The sequence below is a fragment of the Lytechinus pictus genome, chromosome 7, assembly GCF_037042905.1.
Source record: "Lytechinus pictus isolate F3 Inbred chromosome 7, Lp3.0, whole genome shotgun sequence".
Classification (NCBI taxonomy): domain Eukaryota; kingdom Metazoa; phylum Echinodermata; class Echinoidea; order Temnopleuroida; family Toxopneustidae; genus Lytechinus; species Lytechinus pictus.
In genome coordinates this window covers 47,782,522-47,805,840 of record NC_087251.1, presented here as the reverse complement: position 1 = coordinate 47,805,840, position 23,319 = coordinate 47,782,522, and the positions used below count along the sequence as shown (strand labels likewise).

Below are 23,319 nucleotides of genomic sequence, written 5' to 3'. Positions count from 1 at the left end.
TTGCATTTCAATATTGGTAACCAACGTTTTATCATGGTAACTGACATCACATCTCGGTAACTGACATTACATTTTCCACTTGGTAACTGATATTACATACATTTAATGGTACCCTATGGCTTCATTGTTAATTGGTAATCTTTAATTTTGGTGTAGAAGGGAGGGGTGTTACCTAGAGAGGAAATCTACCAAGTTTCATATAATATATCCTCTTTTCCAGGAAATGAGAAAAAAAAGTTCATGTTTTCGGTAACTGACATTACATACCATATCACATACTTCATCAATGTTTTTTTATCAGATAAATGAATTACTGGTGTTTCTTTCTGTAGGATTTTAAAAAGTGTTATAATAGCAAGCTAAATCACAGGCGAAAACAACATGATCAAACCTGTTCTTTAAAAATCTGTCAAAACAAAATATGTATCAATATACTATTTTCAACACTAATTTGTATCCATACTTTGGCAGCCATTTTGAAATAAAAAATGGCTGCCAGAGTCTGAAAAAAATTTTATCTCAGAAACTTCAGGTCTTGTATTATTAAAAAACATAAAGCATTTGACATGAATATTAACTTGATTTTTTTGCCTCTGTGTCCATCTGTGGTGAAAATGCCCAAGGGGGAAAGGATAGTGGTTGTTGAACATAACTATTGTATCCTACATGAATTAAAGCCTGTAATGTGATTGGTTCAAATAGGATCACATGACCAAACATGATGTGACCGATGTTGAAAATGAAACGCCCTACCTGATTCACCATCATTTCCCTAGGAAGAAATTCTATAAAAGTGAAAAGTTGAGGAAAAGGTTCAAAAGAATTTGTTACAACTTGAAGCTATTTATCTTCTCTCAGTGAATCAAAATGAAGACAAAGTATACCACAAATAAATCATATTTAATCAGACATTTTAATAAAATGAATATATACAAATATCTTCAATAATTTTCCTTTAAATACAAAATACTATGAATATCAAGGTGATTAGTGTGATCTGAGATGATAGTTCTTTTTTTATTTACATTTTCACAATACTATATATAAGACAAAATAGATATATGACAAGCTAGCATTATTCAGTGTTCATGGGTCCAGTTCATAAAACTTGTTATAGTAACAAATTTGCAATAACAGTTAAAAGCTACTGTAATCCTTCAATCTGATTGGCCGATTGTTCATTTGTCATCATAACAAGTCTTTATGAAACGGGACCCTGATATTGTGACATGAATTGTCACTTGGTCTATATCTGCTTTGTCTACTCTGAGTTCGAACTCTTCCCACATGATCTAATCCTAATTCATCTAAAAATAGTTTGCTTACCATTTAACATTTATCTCATTTACCACTTTGTCTAATTGCTAGAAACGCGATACCCATATACAGTGGCAGTCAGCAATCTTTGAGCATAGTTTACACTCGGGTCCAGAACAATAGAGTGACCAAGCCAGAACAATAGAACAATAGATTCACTGGACCATTTCCTTTGTTCTTGCTCGAGTGTAAAATCGAGTGTAAACTATGCTCAAAGATTGCTGACTGGGTCTGTAGTCTAAATTGGGTCCAACATCATTTGGTCTACAAGTTTAGATGAACTATTTATGAACTGAATTTTCATTTGAAAACTTGTAAAATTATTAGCAAAGTGGAAATTAGACCATGTGAGTATTTAGTTGAATAAGAATTAAGAGTGGGTATTGGACCAAGTGTAGAGTAGATCAAATGTCAATCAGGAGTTACACCCATGAGGTATTAGACCCCGTTCTCACTACACTTTCTAAAACTAGTTTCCTGCAAACCGGTTCAGGAAACCAGTTTGGAAGATCGCTTTGCTAGCGTTCCCATTTGATCACCCGAAAGTGGTTTTCAAAATCACTTCACGTAAAGCGATCTTGTTGCTATGGGAACGCTGTCAGTTGGGTGACGCGTTTCACGCGAAATTCTAAACCGCAGCGTAGGCATTCTACACACAGTGTGTGGGGTAGCGCGCTCAATATGTGCAAAGATCGCTTGTGTCCTCACGCTAAAACCAGTTTAACAAGGCAAAGCGATCTTGAAAACTACATCGCGAGGTGGTTTTATATGAACCGGTTTGGAAGATCGCTTTGACCGTTCTCATTACACGTTAAACTAGTTTCCACTAAACTAGTTTTAAGAAGGTAGTGAGAACGGTGTCTTAGACTATCTGCGAAGTAGATGAACTGCTTGCAGACCAAATAGCTCCCTTGAAGTCTAAAAAAAGTCCAACACAAGTTTGTCCACAAAACTTTTTAAAAATTTTCTCTAACTTTTGAAGGGAATTTTGAGTAGCCCGCATTTTTGGCCACCTTACAAAAGAAAGTTGCTTGCCTCTAATACCCAGAATTTTATTTGTCGTAGTATATCCCATTAACTCTGAACTATTGCTAAGCTTCATGACATGAGCCTATGTCATGCAATGTAACATCAAAAAGATGGATCATCCATTATATTTTTGGTAGAGCATCTCAACATTGTAGGATTCTCAACTAAATGCCTAATCTCGCACACTATTCACTGTAAAAAAAAAAAATGCCTAAACCTAAAGAAATATAAAAAAATCTATCACTCTTTGATACTGAAGTACTGAATGTAAAATCCCCCAAGACTCGAGTATCCTTTTTTTTCTTCTTTATTCAAGTAATAATAAAATGACCCCCCCCCCCCCTGCAAAAAACGTCAACATGTTTCGCTATACAATGTAGAGTGGCAGGATGGAATAATGCATAGAACACACAGCTTTGCATAAGTCCCTCATGCAGTTTTTAACCATATCAAAAAATGTGAATAATTTATTATTTTCCTCTTATGATAGTATTTTAAATTTCTCCAGAGTTAAATATCATTTTGTGACCCATATGGATTCTAGCCTGGAAAAGTTACCAACCATACTCTGAATAAAGTTTCTAAACTTACGCATTCATCTGATTTTAGTATGCAATCTTTACATTAAAATCTGAGGACGGAATAGAAAGAGTAATGGAAATCAAAATGAATATGCCACTACATGTAAGAATGCAATTTCAAAATAATACTACAAATTCAACAAGGTCATGGTTTGTAAGAATTGCACTGATATTTGCACACACTGGAATAGAATTGAAAGATGTAAAAAAGGAGCCCTTGTTTGTCCAACGAGTTTAGTCTTAAGATCTCCTAAGACACCCCCCCCCCCCCGATCTCAGCGACAGATATTCATTAATAAACTTAATTTCTGTGAAATTACCCCTCCAAAAAAAAAAATGCATTCATGCATGTATCGAGGATTACAAAGCATTCAATCAGCCACAAAACATATTGTAGATAAGAATTAATATCATGGCATAGACGTATATAGAAACAGTACCATGTCCATTTTACAGTTTCTTTCCCTCTAACATTTAATTTTTCTGATGTTTGCATAAACCAAACATATCAAACATTGAAATGTAGTTTATGACAAAAAAATTAAAACATGCATGCAAATAGCTCAGTATACTCTTCACATTGAGCGACACATTCTTTTAAGAGCAAAATAGATAAAATATACAAAATAATGTCCTGATTGTAAATAAGGAACTAAATCTTCACATAAATTTATGTAGTTTCTTAATATATATTATATGAAATACATGATTGTTAAACATAATTAAACAGCTGAAATGATAACCTCATCAACATTTTATTCTATGATCATTCAAGGATATATCATTAGTCTGACTCCACAATTTGATTATGTGCATTGAACAGTGCTTCAATTATCTAAAAAAGCCACTTAAAAAAAAACCATTTATCATTACTTGGAGGCATTACCAGAAAGCCAAGAAGAGGATCAACTTTCTGGAACAGGGAGACATTACAAAATGAGTTGCAATTCTAAAAAAGTAAAAGAATCAAATGCAAATTGAATTTCAATTTATCAAAAATGCTCATTTGGAAACTTTGCTCATTCTTCCAAGTTGCATTTGATTTCAATTCCTTCTTGCAACAGACTCAAGAAGTATCTTTTATTTTTTTAAGTCTGTAACTTTTATCTCTCCCTTGAGATGATGATGGAGGACTGAAAGTAAATACTGACAGGCCTACCATGTGGGGACAGAGAGAGGTTCTGAGGCATAGATCGGGGATCTGCAGCTTGGACAGTCAGGTTTCCGAGGATGATGGGATGTGCCTGGATGCTGTATCCCTTCTCATAATTGTTGGAAGATCAGAAGAGTTCTAAAGCAAGCAATGAAAGGCCTACCATGTGGGAATAGAGAGGGGCTCCGAGGCATAGATCGGGTATCCTAGGGGTGGATCGGCAGCTTGGACGGTCAGGTTCCTGAGGATGACAGGATGTGCTTGGATGCTGTATCTCTCCTCGTCATCGTTGGTGAAGTAGAAGAGTTCCAAGGAGAGTGAAGACCAAAGTGAACGAACCATCTCAGAGTTGAGCTTTCCAATGTGAACCACTACAGGCTGTCTGGAGAGAACACGTCCATTGTAAGTGTTCTGCAATGAATGGAAAATTATACAAATCAATGTTCTGGTAGCAGACAGATCTTCATGTCTAATATGATATTGAGAGCATTCCATCAACATCTGCCAACTGAAAAGCTGTCAGATCTGACGATTTTCCTTGATTTTGATTAGCCAAGCAGCACAGGTGTCCGACTGATACTATGGCTAACTGTCAGATAAAATAGACTTTGTCTGATAAACCAGTAATTTTGGGCACTGAAAATTACAAATGGTGGCACAGAGGTTCCAAGACTGACAGAAATTTTTTGAGATGTAGTCTTCAGGTGACAGTGATATTATCTGCTATTTGCTATAACAATTCTTATCCAACATCGTTTTGTTTATTTTCACTTTTTAATACAAACAATTGTTAGGGGAAGTGCAGTTGAGATGATCTAAAGCCTTCTCACTTCTCAGAATAACAGCTACTTTTCATTCTTGCACTTCCTCTCATGAGTACAAGTTAAAGGGCTTTAAAATGTCTCTACTTGGTGTTGTCGTTGAATGCTACCTTACAATAACAAATGAAAACAATGGATGATCACTTACTTCATTGGCATCATAGATGAGTGAGAAGAGCCTTGGTTTATTGTTCCGGACAGCTTCTACCCATTCTGCATCAGTATCTCTTCCCATGTACCACTCGCTCTCATACTCCTGAAGGTATTCAACGATTTCATCAAGGTCTGAGGCTTCACCAAGGACAGTCTGGTCATAAGCCAACTTGAAAGCAAACCTGAAGAATATAAAACAATGAGACATGGATCCGTGGAGTTTGTGGATCGTATTAACCACTTTGATACATAGATTACCCCTCTATTCGGAGCCTCTGTCAGCCTTAAAGTCGTGAAGACCAAAGGGACTTGATGTCTACTGATGATTAATACAGTAAAATGCACCCTGAAGAGGCACCTGACCAATGCTGAAATGTGCTACATGCCACCCCAAAAACTTAAAATTTTCAAAATGAAGTCATGATCAACCCCCTAAAAAATGCCTACCAGAATACAAAATACTTTACAACCAAGTACTGTATACATGAGAGTGAGAAATTGTGGCATATAGCAAGAGATCAAGACTTTGGCAAATACAGTCACGGATTGAAGAACATTCCAAACTTATTTTGTTCTTACCTGTATGCCTGCAACACGATTTCATGGAGTTCTTCATCAGATGTCAGCCACTCCTGGTTCATGGACCACGGGATATCACCTGAATACACCTTGTAGACATGACTAGCTCCGGCCGCTACTGCAGACACTCCTCCCAGTCCAAAAACATTGACGATGCCATAGCAAGCCATGACCAGATTGGCATACATGGTAGTCAGGGCTTCATCTGATGATATCTCTGTTGTAGTGTCCCCAGGAGACTTGTTGGACTCGATTCCGAGTTGACCGATGACATGCTTGTACCACTCAAGTGGGAACTTCTGCAGGAGAGGGGCTAGGAGGCTCTGGTCGAGGGGGATCTCCCGCCATTTAAGGGGTAAGCTTAACTTTGACGAGTGAGGAGACGAGAACTGAGCAGATGTGTTCAGATTTATCTTTCTTTGGGCAAAAGGACTGTTCTTGGTTGCAGGGGTTGTCTTCTTAGGAGCATGGATGTCCACTGCAGGCAAACCAAATTCAAATTCATTCAGAAGATCATCGACTCCATCCACTTCATCATCTGAAATGTCTGAGATTGCACCAGGGAGGCCAGCAGGTTCCTTGAGTACCTGAGCTTCCTTCTTATTTGCACTTGAATTTAATTTGGGTTTGGCGTTCATTACTTCAAGCTCTAGAGGATCATCATCCCAACTATCGAGGCTATGCCAAGAACCTACTAAAGACTTCCTCTTTGTCTGACCATGCTTATTGGCCTGACTGCTCATAGGTTTAGACTGTATTGACTCAGCTCGTCCACTGTCTTCACTGACACTGACGATTCTGTTTGTCTGCACAAGTCTTGTTCTACTACTCACACTTCCTCTTCCATTAATATTACCCGCATTGAAATCTGAATTAGTTGATGAGGGAGTGGGTAGGTCTTTTCTTTTGGCACAATTATGTCTCAGAAGCAACCACACAAGGGTTTTGATAAAACAAGAATCAACCATCTCTAAAGTATATGGGGAGTCTATGATACCAGTCAAAACATTTCTAGCATCTGAGTAGGTGTCCACAGGCTGCGCATCCACTGGAGTCAAGGTGTGCATGGGGAACTGGTTGAGGGAACACACTGGGAACTTCTCCTTCGGATGAGTGAAAGCTACCTCAAAGATGTCGTCCAGACGGGCTGCCTCCACTGTGTGACATGAGGTCTCCTGCAGTTCCATTCCCTTCAGACTGATGGTCATGAAGCCATAACCACATTCTAAGACCTGAAGCCACGCCATGCGATCCTGGAACCGCAGTAGGAGGAATGATCCAGGTGAGATCTCACCTGAAAGAAAATTTGGAAAGATGTAAATTAGTCCGGAAGTTTCCATGGTTGATGGCGTATATTGCCCTCACTCTTGCAAAGTATAGTCCTTTGCCATCATATTGATATACAAGGAATGACGTAAAGTTTACAAACGCTCACCAGGAATCGTATAAGGGACAACATGATTGAGTGTAGATTTCTAAGAACGACAACATTAATAATTTCATGATAAATCAAAATTCATAATATTTGGCTAATCATAAATGCCTGGTAATGGACTCATGGTTGAGTGCCATATGATGTTAATATGGTGTAAATATTCTTTTACAAAATGCAATATACCTAGCGCTAGTATTGTGTGGCAGGGTGACTCCAATGATGTCAAAGGGTCTAAGGCGATTGAAACTGGGATATTGTAGAAATCCCAAAATGGGTTAAATATTTAATATTTTTTTAAACTGCTGGGCCTCACAACTGTTTTGAGAACTATTGACAGATGATTTTTTATATATATATATCAACAAACTGATGTTCCTTTTAAGTAAGAGACATTGCTTCATCATCGGAGGCCCCGACAAGAAAACCTACCCAAACTGCCTGTGGCCACTGCTCTCCTGAGCACTCCTTTAAGGCTTCTCTCCAGCTGCTTGTAATATACAGTATCTGCACAGACATTGGCAGCTGCACCAACCGCCCCAGGCCATGACCTAAGTGGTCTCGGGAACCCAATGAGCAAGATCGGCAGGGTAAAGAGGGGTAATACAGGGGCCGACATGATACTGGAAGCCATTATGGTTGCCAAGACAATTGGAAAGAGAATGATGGAGATGACGATAAGCGGGAGGGACGACTTCCTCCGTTGCTTCTCGATGGTGTAGGACGTGATGAGGATGGTCAGGTAACAGTAGACCTTGTGCAGGCTTTGACAGATCCAAGAGTGTAGAAAACCAATTAGGATCAGCTGAAGACCAAAGTCGGTAGGCCACCAGGAAACATAAGTCAGTCCACCGTACAGGCGCAGCTCAAGCAGTACGTGAAGGATAGACACATCCAATAAAGAGCTCCTTGTATGCTGCCATATCTGAAATGAGAATAAGATCATATTATCCTTTATTCTACAAAAAGAAGATAACAGTGTCTGCTTCTTGGGTTTGAAACTGAAGTCAAGAGAACATGTTTCTACTAAAAATATCCCAAATTAGAATCAAATTATAGAATGACAAACATAAATTTCAAATACACAAATATTTATTTGTTAAAGGCACATTACCATATCATTTACTATCTGTGTGTGTTTATTCAAAGGAATGGCTGATCGGAATAACAATGACATTAGGACAATGCTATGAAAGAACTGAGTAATTACCATACACTAACACTATTCTTCTTACTAACCATTTTAAATGAAAAATTGAAATGTGAATGCAGTTTAAGAAAAAAAAAAGAGAAAACCCCACACAATTTGAGAGTTGATAATGATATTTGGTTTCACGAGCATGAAAATGTACTTGCAATTGCAAGGCAAAGGTGAATTACATACCCTGCGTAATGAATAAACGGCTCCAACTGCAAACCAGACAGATGGTAATGAAAGCCCAGTATAGACCAATATGAGTCCAAGGTATGCTTCCATGATAAAAGGACAAACTATTTGAAAATTGTTTAAAGAAAACATTGAATTAAAAATTAATCTAAAATGAATATACTGATTTAATTGATTAATCTGCTGAATAATCAAACTAAAATATGAACTTTCAGATACCAATTATGCATCATCTGAATTGGAATGATAGATACACATTGGAGAATGGATGGATGAATGTTTGGATAGATAGATGGATAGATAAAAAAAAAGCTGAAGAGAAATATGTCAGAATGTACATGAAATATATTACTGGAAATAGATCCTTTAACCAGTATATTTTCTCACAAATGGTTTTCTCCTATTACTCTCTTATCTGGAAATATCACTCATACAGACTCTTTCTGGTTCTCTTATAAACAGATAAGCCTGATTGGACTATAAAACCCCATTTTATCTTCATACAGCAAAATATAAAGTTTAAACCAATTTGGAAAGGCCAATTTCCCTTTGAACAAAATTAAATCTATTTCATACCTTTGCATGTCTCACATCACTATCATAACAATTCATAATATATGAGCAATATCAGTATGGAATACCCCTATGATATTACTATGAAAAACACTATTCCTTGAAACTTACTCAAATCAACTAGGAATCTCTTTATCAAGCCAAGTCTGTACAGTTTTCTTTTCCTGCTGCTGTATTTCTGTGTGCTGGTGATCGAGTCTGGGTAGAGTTTGTTTCTAAACATTCCCCAAAATATGAACACTTGCTGGCAGCTGCCCATGATCTTCACTAGCATCATTAATGATATGACAGCATAGCCAAGACCTCTGACAACAGAAGGCGCTACTGAGGAACTGAAATGCACGCAGACTCCTGAGACAGCTCCTACGACTGTCACCATACAGGTGTTGATTAGTAGTTCTCGCCATCCAAACCTCCATCCCAGCCCTGCGTCATTTAATTCGGTGTCGGCTTCGAGAGCATCTTGTTCAGGGCTGCATTTCCTCTTATGTGATGGGCTGTGATTGGTTGGTTTTTGGATACATCGCTTGATGAAAGCCATTACCTGATTGGCCAGGATACTGAGGTCGAGGGATAGAATGTATCCTAGGCATGCAGAGAAGACGATAATTGCAAGAGGGGTCGGGATGAAATTAGCAATCACGGAGATGATGACAGAGATCACGAACATGAGGCAGCACCTGTGAACAAGAAAACAAAACAAATACAATCAAAACACAATGACAATATGAAGCTAAAATCATGTGCATCACAAATAAGCCAACAAACATATAAGATGTGAGACAAGACTACTACAATAAGATTATAAGCAAATCAAATGAATTAGCATCAGAACATATTATAGGTTACTATGTATTTCTTTTTTTCTCTCTTTTAATATTGAAAGAACGATATGCTACTCGGGTTTGAGTAACAAACAATTACAGTCTCTCTTTTTTTTCCAACAGTCACCAAATTAAAGACAGATGTATTACCAAAAATGGTTCAACTACTTAATAAGCAAACTGTAATTTTCCAGAGCTTCAAAAGTTGGAGATTATTAGAGCAAGATAGATGATGCAAACAACCTATATGATTCGGCATTCAAAATGCTTGTCCAATTTCACAGGCAGCAAGGTCCTGTTTCAGGAGGCTCATCTACGAAACACAATCCAAAATCCTAAAACAAAATTTGCCATCAGCCAATCAAATGTCCATTATATCATTAGCTTTAATAACATCTCATGACTTTTCCTTATCGAAAATTCCCAAAATGAAAGAGAAGCCAGAGTCGTGTTTTAAACAATGCGTTTCATAAATTCTGAAATTGAATGACAAAGTTCCTCTCTGCATATCAAATGACTTGATTACAGTAGCTTATAACCTGTCATTGATTACATCAAAATTGTGAAACAGGAGCAAAAATTCAGAATGAATATTTACCTGAGGTCTCCAGCCATGGGTGATCCTCCAAGGAAATGGACCAGGGTCTGCTCCATGAGCCATAGAACAAGAGCATCAATGGGAGGCAAGATACCCAAACACCATAGCACAGGTAGAAAGATGAAGACAACGTGGAGAATTTGGTTGGACAGGAGGAGTGCAGATGTGTCAAAGCTGACAGTAAATATAGAAAAGGATGACATACTGGTAAATAAACAGAAATCATCCATCCTCTCAATATATCACTGCTTCAGTAATTTCTGTAAAATGAATTCATTATTCAAAGCATTCTCTGAAATTGGATCCATGCCTTAGAAAACATTTGAAATATTTATATTGATAGTTCACTTAAATATGACCTTGTATGAATTATTTGTCATCTCTGCTATGAAAACACCACACAGAAAAACTCAAATAGAACAACAACAAAAAAGAAAATGGTATTCAGTTTGTCTAAAATATAAATTGGTGTCTATCTTATATGTTGAAATGTACAGGTGACACTACTTGCAGTATGTTGAATCTTTTGACAACATATAGGCCTATGTTTGAAATAGGATAAATATGACTTAGAAGATGTCGATAACACAATTTTTCTTTGCATAATCTGTCCTGGAAAATTCTACTCTGGATATTTTACAATGACAATTACTCTGAAATAATCAACAAAGAACTTACCTCCAAGCAAGATGAACAAACAAGCAGATAAGGACATAGCAAGGTCTCAACAGTGGAAGCAATTCCAGGGTATCAATAGCTCTAAATGATGCAGGTTCTGGAGGTGACCCTGTGCTCAAAGGATACTGTGCTATGCAGATTGTTAACCATCCAAATATGAAGAGCACAACCGTGGCTCCAACATTATTAAAAAGGGGATTCAGAACAGAAGGCAGAAGGTACCAGAATCCCAGCCCGCCCATCAACCCTGATACCAGTGCATGCAGGAGTATGTTGGTCTTCCATCGCTTCAGAGGCACAATGTACTGGAATGTCTCGTACCCACAGCAGGAATCAAACTCAACTTCGTCTTCTTCAGCAAGGACATTCGTGTTCTGAAAAGCGGCCACCGTGTCTGCCCTTCGCTGGACGATCAGGCTAATCAGCTGTGCAGCTAGCACGTATATCACCATGGAGCCCCCGTAGACATAGTAAGCGATGTATGCCTCCAGGACATTGAACTCCACCAGGATGGTGAACAAGCCTCCCAGGAGCCATGGCAGGAGGAATAGCGTGACTTGGTTGATGTAGACGTAGGCTGGTGCAGGGAAACCAAGCTTGAGCTTGGGACCACCGAGAAGGGTTTGCGGGAGCCTCTTCCAGAAGAAATCCTGCTTGTATTCATTGAGAAGTGGTACTTCTTGACCCATGGTGTGATATCTCTGCCCTCTACAGCTTACAGCTTAATACAAGATACTCCAGTTGCCATGGTGTTATTTTTTTCTTGCAGACTTGTCCATTCCAGTCCCTAAAGTGGGTACATTCTCTTTAAAGCTTGATCTGTATTAAACCAAACAAAGTGAACCATGCTATAAGAGTACGGTAATTAAAAAGTGAGGAAGTGACAAAAAGTTAATTCTTTGGTTATTCAGAAACACAGCTCCTTGCATCACTGGTGGATCCAGGGGGAGGAAGGGGGGGCAAAGCTGGCCCGCCCCCCTTTTGAAACACACAATTTAAATTTGTAATGTAAAATGGCGAACTTGTTAAAAGAGAAGAAACAGAAATGTTCTTATTTTTTGTTGAAAACATTTTTTTTTGCTTGTCAAATTTTTCCTTGGGAAAATGTGCCCCCCCCCCCCTTTGGAAAATCCTGGATCCGCCCCTGACCTCCATACTGATATGAGGGTCTACTTCTGAAATCAAAAGTTGCAGGTCTTGCTGCACCCGATTTCAGGAGATTTTATCAAATTGAAAAATTATACACATAAGCACACTGCCATTTTTCAATCACTAACATCTTTTGTTACTGGAGGTTGAAAATAATCATTAGGAGACTTTAACCTACATGAATGATCAAAGTCTTCAAGCCGACATCAATCGAGTGCGCTAGTCAATGTAAATATATCAGGTAAAGACTAACAAGATTATTGGAAGACAGCAAGTGTGAAAGAGACAGTGAACTGGGGGGAATTGAGGTCACTGAATCTATTTTTGGCACTCTCAATTGCCATCCATGTCCAGCAGGGGTAAGTGAAGAAAAACTGTCCCCATAAACTAGGACAATCTCATTTTACCAAGACATGATTTTTCTTGGTTTACGGTGAGGACATCCTTGTTTTCTGGGAGTGGGACAATCACAATTTTGGGACAGGTGACTCTGCTCGGACGTAGTTTGCTTAGGTCTAACTCTTAATCAAGTCAATTGTGCATTAAATCACAAGCATATTGTAATCAAGATGAGAACTAGCAGCAGCTAAACCAAAAGCTTCGGTCTCTGTTATGTTGGCTGTTCCGCTGAACTCTGTTGGCTCCACTCACCAAATACAGTGACCGAAGTTCTAGCTCGATCTGTACAGGGACTCAATGGCCATATGTTTATGTATTCAGTTCGGAAGTGAAATTACGCGACAGCTGAAGTAAGTCACTGTTTCTTCCCCTTTTAAGTTTATTTCCGTTTGGTGCATTTCAGGCCAAAACAGAATAATAATCGTTATTTTGGTAGTTTTATGAAATAAAAACAAAAATCGATGAGCCCCATCAGGGGGATTTTGCATTGTTAACCCCTAATGGTGGCTGCACGATAGCGAGCCGTCTGTGTACGAGAAAAAAAAATAAAATTTTAAAAAACTCGGCATTATCGTGATCCAAGTCCCCGGTGACTCGGATCAGTCTCCATTGCTTTATTTCCTTGATTTCTAATTTACTAAATAAATCAGAATTGCATCTACTTTTTTTTCAGTCTCTATTGCTTTATTTCGTCAACTAGTAGGCCTACTTTTAATAGTAAATAAATCAGGATTGTCTCATGTTTATCCGACAATTAAAATTTTGCTTTATTTCGTCTATTACGTTTTTACTAAATAAACTTCAAAATTTTATCTAGCCCTATCCCTCTTCAGTCTCCATTTTCGTCAATTCCTAATTTACTAAATAAATCAGAATTGCATCTACTACGACAGGGCAAGAGATGAATTTTTTTTTGTAGAGGCCTGATAATAATCATTTAAATCAATGAAAATCACATTAAAAACATTATTTAACTGTCTAATTACTCCTCGTGATTTTGAGTCCCCTTCCTGTGTTAAGATTGGGCAATTTTTCATAGGAGGGGACTTGGATAACGAGGAGTACTATTACTCGTGATCCAAGTCCCCTCTCCTAAAAATACAAAACGGCAATTAACCCGTTGATATTCATCTACCCCTCATTTCCCTCCTCTTCAAAACCACTCTGCCACTTTTAGACAGTTTCCTAAAGATGATAAATGAATATTTTCGATAACAATAATCATTAAAATTAATGAAAATCACATTAAAAACATTATTTAACTGTCTAATTACTCCTCGTGATCCGAGTCCCCTTGCCGTGTTAAAAATGTCCAATTTCTCATAGGAGCTACGGGACTTGGATAACGAGGAGTAGGCTATTACTCGTGATCCAAGTCCCCTTTCCTAAAAATACAAAACAGCAATTAACCCGTTGATATTCATCTACCCCTCATTTCCCTCCTCTTCAAAACCACTCTGCCACAGTTTCCTGGAGATGATAGATGAATATTTTCGATAATAAGAATCATTAAAATCAATGAAAATCACATTAAAAACATTATTTAACTGTCTAATTACTCCTCGTGATCCGAGTCCCCTTCCTATGTTAAGACTGGGCAATTTCTCATAGGAGGGGACTTGGATAATGAGGAGTACTATTAGTCGTGATCCAAGTCCCCTCTCCTAAAAAAAACAAAAAACGGCAATAAACCCATTGATATTCATCTACCCCTCATTTCCCTCCTCTTCAAACCACTCTGCCATTTTTAGACAGTTTCCTAGAGATTATTGATAAACAAATATTTTCAATAAGAATCATTAAAATCAATGAAAATCACATTAAAAACACTATTTAACTGTCTTATTACTCCTCGTGATCAGAGTCCCCTTCCCGTGTTGAGACTGACAATTTCCCATAGGAGGGGACTCGGATAACGAGTATTATGCTATTATTCCTCTCCTTTTTAGGAGAGGGGACTTGGATCACGACTAATTGTAGGGTGTCTGAAGCCACACTGAAAAGTGTCAGCATAAAACAGGCTGATTTAGGGGGAAATATGGCACATTTTTTTGGGAAGTTCAGGCTACTAGAAAAATGTGATCTGAATTGATTATTAACTTGTGTTTGGCATGGAAAGAGAAAATTCAGGGGCTTCTTTTGACAGTAAGGACAAGTTTATATGATCATTTTAAATAAGGATTTAGAGATAAATTGCAAACCCTTATTTTTGTGTGTGTTGAGATTGCCATTTCCCCATGCGTTTTCTATAGGAAAATGAAATTTCTGTTTTGCACAATTTGTTTCACTTTGTCGCAATTTTTCATTGTGATCTGGTTTCCAAATCTTTATAAAAAACATACCATCAGAAAGAGCATTAAAAATCCTATTGAACTCTTTATGGACAAGTTTTTGGCATTAATATAATTTATAACAGCTCTCGGAAGCTAAAAATTTGGATTTGTGTGTGTCCATTTATTAACTACACAGACTATGTCTATGGCAGAGAAATGCTGAAAATTGACCTAATTTCATTCATCTTTTTTGCAGCCAATAATTTGATTTTTTTTTTAAATGTTACATTTCTGTCAGTCTGAAGGTCATTTCTCTTCAAATTCACAAAGAAAATGTGATATTTTCTTGAAATAATAAAAATGATTTATTTCTCCAGACACCCTACTAATAGTACTCCTCGTTATCCAAGCCCCCTCCTATGAGAAATTGCCCAGTCTTAACACAAAAAGGGGACTCGGATCACAAGGAGTAATTTGACAGTTAAATAGTGTTTTTGTGGTGATTAATTTTGTTTTATTTAGACAGTGTTTTTGATAATTGTTTCATCAACTTGGAAGAATTTAAAAAAAATAATAAAATAAAAAACTTGGAAGAATATACAGCCACAGGAGAGAAAAGAAAGACTATTTTTGTCGTTTGAAAAAGTGTCAGTCAGTTGTTATTGAATATTGTGTCAATGGGAAAACATGTGGTGGAACTGGAAGGAAGTCCCTGTTCAGTGAGAACCTTCGCACGTTTCCCATCGCGAACAATAGATTTCTTTTGAAAATCTTCCAACCGTGGCAGTGGATTCCCATGTGTCTCAAGTTTGTCCCCAGTGACTTGGATGACGATAAGGCCAAAAACTCCTTGAAACAGATGGCTGCCAGCTGTCTAGCAGCAGCAAGCATCCTGCTTTATAGAAGTATAGAACCTTTGGCTTTGCGACAAACGACGATGCGATGTTGGCTGCGCAGAATTGGAATCGAGCGGCGGTAAGCTCGATCTCGAGGCGGTTGCCCAGGACCTTACTGCGCCCGAGCTGGCCCGTAAAGTAACAGCGTCAATCGTATCCAAGACGGGCGCACCCGTTCCTCTCTGTCTCACTGATCACTCCTCCAACATACACATTCATACCCCCATTTTGGAAACCTTAGAACAATCAATCACTTTAATTTAATAAAAAGAAAGCTGTGTACTTACTATCTATCATCAACTAGTATGAAATTAATGTATTCATACGTACAGTGCTCTTGATTTACTTGAAAATTTAGCAGAAATCTCCGACTCCGGATCGATCTGTCGCGTCGTCGACGACGTTACAGAGGAATGTGAACACAAGAGGGCGTGGTCATCACAAAGATTCGTTACACGGCCTATATATATATATATAGGAAAAATATATCTGATACTTGATTTATTGATCATTAATTGGCCACTCTCATAAAAAATATTCACACAATTATTACAATGTGCTTTACGTGTATATACAAATATTAGAATATAAGCAGTAATGCATAAAGTCTGTTCATTTACAATAGATTGATAATGGAAAAGGAGAACATTTGGAAAAGCCTCAGCTTTGCAAAACAAAAGTTTCCATCACGAAAAATGTATAATTCAAAATTGATTATATTAGAATATAAATTGTACATCACAAAATTACAGGGATAAAAAAACCTCAACGAGTAAAGAAACAATGAACAAGATAAGCAAAAAGAAAGAAAAAAAAGAAAAAGAAAGAAAGAAAACGGGCGTGTGAATTATCATTGATGCTTTGAATACAAATTAAGTTTTAGTAAACCTTTTTTTAAAGCTGAAATTTATTTTACTAAAAAATAATTTGTTGATGGTATATAGTTCCAAATTATTATTTTTCGACAGAGAGCTTTTTACTTTCCATGAATGAAATACAGAGTCTAGTTTCATGCATGGGAATTAGCTTGATTATTATATTGAGAAACTTAGGATAATATTACTTGGTAATAACAAAGTCTGTTGGAAACCAAGCAATGAACGATGGGATAAATTTAAAAAAAATATCTAAAGTTTTAAAGGGGGATCCAACCCAAATAAAAACTTGTTTTTATAAGAAAAAGAAAAATCAAACAAGTTGATAGGTGAAAGTTTGAACAATATTGGACAAACAACAAGAAAATTATGAATTTTTAAAAGTTGTAAATATTGGTAATCACTATACCCATGGAGACTTCAAATTGGCCGCATATGGGATGTCATAGTGATGTAAGGCAAGGACTACTCTTCCATGTACTCCAATATATATTATGGCTAAAATGTCATTTTTCCCAAAAGTTTTATTTCAATTTATATTTTTCTTTCATGAGGACATAAAACAATATACTACCTGGATTATATTTAGATTACTGCCCCAGGGGAATGGGTACTTAGCAGAAAACCACAAATCCCTGATAATAAAGTACATGGCCTATGGGAAAGTTGTCCTTGCCCCTTGTCATAATTTACTTACCCAGCCAATTTGAAATCTACAGACTATTAGTGATCTCAATTTTAAAGCAGCTATAACTTTCTTATTGCTTGTCCGATTTCTTTCAAACTTTCGCCATTCTGTTTGATTTATTTTTCTCCTTCCCAACACAACATTTTATGGCCAAGGCTGGATTCCCCTTTAAGCGGAAAAACAAAGGAGCCGAGTGGGCCACCATACTGTTAAAAATAATTTAAACAACACTGCTTAATATGTGAATCGCACAGTAGTTGTTTAAACAGTTTAAACATGTGTTTAAAATCTTTAAAAAAAACATGCTTGAATTATTGATAATTGAATATTTTAATAATTTAAACTTTGTTGTTCAAGATTTTAAACACTTGTTTAAACAACTATGTGCGATTCACATAATAAACCCTGATAGCAGACACGGTCGTAATGACGTCATTAACTGATCGTAAAGTGGTAATACTCGTCATGTCGTCGTATTTATGACGTTCTTACGACGTCATTTTGACGACTTAGAATGGCAACTTTCATTTGCATTTTTATTTGACCAGATTATGACGTGATTTCGACGTCATTTACTGACCAATTTACGACAAGTAAATTTGCTCGCTTATATGACCAGATTATGACGTGATTACGACGTCATTTACTGACCAATTTACGACAAGTAAATTTGCTTTCTTATATGACCAGATTATTACGTGATTACGACGTCATTTATCGACCAATCTGCAACAAATGAATTTGCATTTTTATATGACCACATTATGACGTGATTATGACATCATTTATTTACCAAACAACGACAAAGAAATTTGCGTTTTCATATGACCACATTACGACGTGATTATGACATCAAATTTTACCAATCAACGACGAGGAAATTTACAAGTTTAATTTCAAAGCCACATACTATTTTGCCATTTTTTCAACCTTGCCATGTTAGCAAGGCTATTTCTACTTATAAAAGGAAAAGTAAAACTAAAAAAAAATAGTACAGATTTTTTTTTATTTTAGGTAAAGTATATAATTCTTCAAAGAAAAAAAGTTTCAAAAGCAGTGGCAAAAATAATCATTTCTTATATAACTGGTTGCCAACCAAACCAAACAAGAGGAAGCTTTATATGACAAAGAAGTTTGTATCTATTTTAAAACTTTTTTTTCGCAAGTGGTGTCATGCCCCTAGTTAGCTCACCCCCCCCCCCCCCCCCCATGCACGCCCCCGGGCTCACCCCCTATAAAAAATTCATGATCCGCAGAATTAATTCGCCGCCGGGCGTCGAGCCTGCGCGTGCGCGCTGCACTGCATATAACTGGCGCAGTCGCAACCATTTAATTTGAAAAAGGAATGCGCCCGTTTTTTCTTCTTCTTCTTCTTCTTCCTGTTACTGCAGGCAAACTCCTCAATTGGGATATAATTGCTGCAGGCGTGTGTGGCTAGTGATGAATTTGAATTAATGGTGTGCCCCCCGGATGAAAGTAGACATTTGAATTTTGTTTAGCCTTGTCTTGAAACCATCGACCGATTTAGCTTCACGTATGTCTACTGGTAGCAGATTCCATTCTGCCATAGTCCTCGGAAGGAAGGAGTACTTGAAGCAATCTTTTTTTGTTGTTGGTCGGGAGAAAGAGATTGACGATGATTTCCGTGTCCTGACAGAATTTTGAGAGGGGGTTGTTAAGTATCGACCTACGTTGATTGAAGCACTGTGATTTACAGATTTATATAAAAGTGTAAGTCTTGAGATAGCTCTTCTATCTTCGAGAGATTTCCATTCAAGTGACTTCAGCATCTGGGAAACACTACTGGTTCTCCTGTGATCTTTACAGACGAATCTAGCTGCTCTTCGTTGAACTGCTTCTAGTCTACTGATCTGGTCTTTCGTGTATGGGTCCCACACAGAAGCACAGTACTCCAACTTTGGACGTACTAACACTTTATAGGCTGTTTCTTTTACATTACGGGGGCAACTATACAAGTTTCTTCGAAGGAGGCCTAAAACCCTATTCGCTTTGAATATGGTAGTATTAACATGATCCGACCAGGTTAATTTGCTATTTATCTCGACACCCAAGTAATTGTGACTTGTGACAACGTTTAGTCGTTTCCCATTCATATCATAGGTGGTTAGAAGGGGTTTCCTTTTATGAGTGACGTGCATGACATGACACTTATCGGTGTTAAATCTCATTTGCCATGTAGCTTCCCAGTTACACAGGGTATTTATGTCCTGTTGTAGAACTTTCCCATCATCCTGTGATTTTATCTCACGGTAAAGTATACAGTCATCTGCAAACAGTCGAACATGTGACTGTATATCTTTGGGAAGATCGTTGACGTACAGTAAGAATAGCAAAGGCCCTAAAACTGTACCTTGAGGGACGCCCGATCTTACAGGAACAGAGGCTGATGCTTCGCCTTCTAGTACTACCCTCTGAGACCGTTTAGTAAGGAAGTTTCTTATCCATATTTGTATTTGGAGGGGTCCTGTGATGCCTGATTGGTTCAGCTTTAGAAGAAGTCTCTGGTGAGGGACGGTGTCAAAGGCCTTGCTGAAGTCAGTTATGATAACATCTACTTGGCCCTGGTGATTCAAGGTCTCGGCCAGGTCGTTGACAGTTTCAGCAAGTTGGGTTTCACAGGAGTGACCTTTCCGGAAGCCATGTTGTTCTTTATTTAGTATCCCATGTTTCTCGAGGTGATTCATAATGTTTGAGTGGATGATATGTTCTAACAATTTACATGGAATAGACGTCAACGAAACAGGTCTATAGTTGCTAGCTTCGGAGCGATCCCCCTTTTTGAATATGGGAGAGATATTTGCCCTTAACCAGTCCTCAGGAAGTTCTCCAGTATCTATTGACTTTTGGTAGATCTGTTGTAAAATTGGAGCAATGCTGTCTGCACATTCCTTTAGAACTGATGGTAGGATTCCATCTGGGCCTGGTGCCTTTTGTGGTTTAAGTTCTTTCAAGAGTTTTACAATTCCCTGGCTCGTTATCACAATTTGACTGATACATGTAGATGGACAAGAAGAAGTTATATGTGTAGGTAGGTTGTGACAGTCCTCTTGAGTGAACACAGACTCGAACTGGCAGTTGAGGACATTTGCCCTGTCCTGCGGAGTTACGGCAATACTTCTTGAAGTGTTCAGAGAGGCTACTCCTGTAGAACACTGTCTTAAGCTCTTTATGAATTTTTCGCCGTTAAATGTTGCAGCCTAATTTTGGATCGAGAATTAAGTGCGACGAAGATGGCCGTTAATAATAGTTCTACTACTTTAAGAACACGGTTCAGATTTGGATAACGACTTCGAAGGCATTCGCAGGAGACCAAACAGTAAGTTAGATAACCATCTTCTAAGATTTTCTTTTCGGAGCGCGGCTTGCCTTTGGCTTTAGATTTCGTGCACTGACACTGCCCGGCCGGGGTGGCTGCCCCGAGCGCCGGCATGCTGAATAGGACAGGCTGCGCTGGTGGGCTCAGGGCCCAAGTCTGCACAGTCACAGTGCACACTTTAAGGTAAATGCCAGTTGTGGTAACGATATCAAAATGAGTTCGTACAGAATCCAATGAAATGACCACCAAAGTGTCTGTCTATATTTATAAATAATATACCGTATGTGCCAAAGGATTCTGGAAGAAATTGTGTAATTGCTGCGAAATAAGCAAAAAAAGCACAGGATTCGGGTCAACTCGAGCCAAGGCAAGCGTCGGGCCGACATTAATCAGAGCAATAATAACTGTCCCACGTGCTCTTATCTGTGTTGGTGATCTTCAGTTTGAACATTTTTCAGTGTAGATTTCAAGATTTCACAAAGTTCAGTTTATGTAACTGTACCAGATCTACATGTACTAATAGTAATACTATGTAGATCCTCGATGATATACCGTACTGACAATTTTTTAAATCCTAAAATCTACCGGGGTATTTTGATTCTTGTCATTCCCGGGGGGGGGGGGGTATTATTGCCCCCCCCTTAAAAGATCTCGGCCGTGGATTGCACGATCACAACGAAAATTTGCATGATGGTAGAGAATGACGTAATCTACGTAGTTGCATTGGTAAATTTCACTGAATTCATATTTTTTTATTTTATATGAATTAGGCCTAGGCCTAATTATGCTAATTTATTCATGAAATCATACTTTTTGCTCTGATTCACTAAATAAAGCTCCTAGAATGCTATTTTTTGGGTGAAAATATTCTTTATAGCATTCCTAACAATTGTGAATGAAAAAAAATCTGGTACCAAGACCGATTTCTTATGTATTTTATTTTTTTTAAATCATGTATTTCTTTGTTTTTTTACATTTTGTTTTTTATTGTATTTTCGATGGAAATCGTTCTAGACTTAATTCTAATCATAAACAAGGCAAAATTAATAAAGTTTAATCAGTAAAAGTAGAAATAATGATAAATTTATGAATTTTGGCTAAATACACATTTTGCATTGGATTTGTACATGAAATCATGTTTATGAGCAATTTTGGGTCTGACATGCACTTACATAATGTTGCGTAATGTCGTAACCGCGTACCCGGGCGTCACAAATTTGGTCTCAAAATTTGCGCGAGACTTGAAAGTAAAAAGTCAGTGAGCGGCGAGATCAAAATTTTTTGCGCGACAGCGTAGTGATGAAATTTGTTGAGGGGGGGGGGTGGTCAAATTGACCCCCCCCCCCAGTTTAATAAGGGTTAAGGCCGTCACATGAAATGCCCTATATTTATTATTTTTCTACCAAAAGCACCATTTTGAGTAAGATTTTTAATGAATAGATCTGTTTGACATTTCAGGAGAAAGAGAGGGAGACACAAAACCACCTGTCTCGGTGTCACACATGAGGAGTTGAGGAGGAGATGAAGTCAGTGAATAGGACCTGGCCTGGGGGAGTTTCCAGAAGAAGGCCCAGAATCGCTGGATGCCAGGAGTGGAGATCCTTCGTTGCTGCCCTACATGATAGGAGGCATCGGGCAGTACATGTAGGTAAGTTAGAAGGCTATTTCAGATGTAAAGCCTTTTTTTTGGGGGGGGGGGATCATTGGGAATCTCTATTATCAGAATCACGCAGATTTGGGTGTGCACAAACTCGGGGCACCTTATAATCTGTTAATGGTCCTGACTGTACTTCGAGGACTCTGTGATATTTTTTCATTGTATTTTCATTCACGGAGCCTAGACAAGTCTCTGTTGCCTGTAGAACTTTGTACACTAAGATGGATTTCCCTAGAAAATCCACCCTTCCCACAATAATTTTGGGGCAAACATTTAATTTGTCCAATTTGTAAGCTTTTGTACTCTAAATGCATACAAAGGCTTAAAAAGTGTTAATTGTTGGAAGGTAAAAATTTTGAAGGATCACTTTCTTACAATTCCCACGCTATATAACGCAATGACATGAACTTTAACTCGAGTGACGTACGTATGCAAGAAATACAGAATTGGTGCACATGCATAGCTCATTGATTCATTGTGCTAGTACTGTTACTGGATCGGTTTGGACGTTCTAATTTCAATGACAAGTTTAGATGGTAAATTGGCGCTAATAAAATTTTGCATTGGTCGATCTCGCGATGCCAGAAAACTAATTCCACCTCAAAATTTGTCAGATTTTTTTTGCAAAATATATATTTAATTGATCCTTGACCTGAATTTAAGCCAAATCAGGCATAGGGAATGGCTGTATTTCAGCCTAGAAGTTCGAATTCTCGGTCCTGACAGTCCTGGTTACCCCATAACCATTTAAAACACATAAAAAAGGCATGAATTAAAATTGTAATTATAAAAAAATAATATGTTTCATGTGTCAAATAAATAGATTTTAAAATTTCCTTCCTTATACAGAGATGGTTAAAGGTCTTGAGGGCATCATGCCCCCCCCCCGACTTGACTTAACATGTTAATATTTTAAGTAT

At 37.8% G+C, this 23,319-nt stretch overlaps 1 protein-coding gene across 2 annotated transcripts; it reads right to left on the bottom strand.

Annotated features, from left to right (window-relative positions):
* Positions 1 to 894: 894 nt before the first annotated feature.
* Positions 895 to 21,169, bottom strand: LOC129264295 (pecanex-like protein 4). 2 transcript variants are annotated; one of them, XM_064102950.1, is made up of 10 exons: positions 21,022 to 21,169; positions 16,130 to 16,302; positions 11,126 to 11,944; positions 10,448 to 10,621; positions 9,137 to 9,705; positions 8,450 to 8,556; positions 7,498 to 7,990; positions 5,634 to 6,927; positions 5,050 to 5,236; positions 895 to 4,491 (listed from the first exon to the last, which is right to left on the bottom strand). In XM_064102950.1, exons 3-10 carry the CDS (start codon positions 11,812 to 11,814, stop codon positions 4,240 to 4,242), a joined length of 3,765 nt encoding a protein of 1,254 aa, XP_063959020.1. In that variant the 5' UTR covers positions 11,815 to 11,944; positions 16,130 to 16,302; positions 21,022 to 21,169; the 3' UTR covers positions 895 to 4,239. The 2 variants fall into 2 exon arrangements, with proteins under 2 accessions (XP_063959020.1, XP_063959021.1); XM_064102951.1 differs by lacking the exon at positions 21,022 to 21,169 and having other exon boundaries at positions 16,173 to 16,260.
* Positions 21,170 to 23,319: the final 2,150 nt, after the last annotated feature.

Excerpts from the sequence above, each read along its gene's own strand:
- LOC129264295 (XM_064102950.1), bottom strand. The coding sequence starts at position 11,814 with ATGGGTCAAGAAGTACCACTTCTCAATGAATACAAGCAGGATTTCTTC. Across the intron at positions 10,622-11,125 it reads TTTGTTCATCTTGCTTGGAG|CTTTGACACATCTGCACTCC; the intron begins GTAAGTTCTTTG and ends ATTTACTGTCAG. Across the intron at positions 6,928-7,497 it reads AGTGGCCACAGGCAGTTTGG|GTGAGATCTCACCTGGATCA; the intron begins GTAGGTTTTCTT and ends ATTTTCTTTCAG.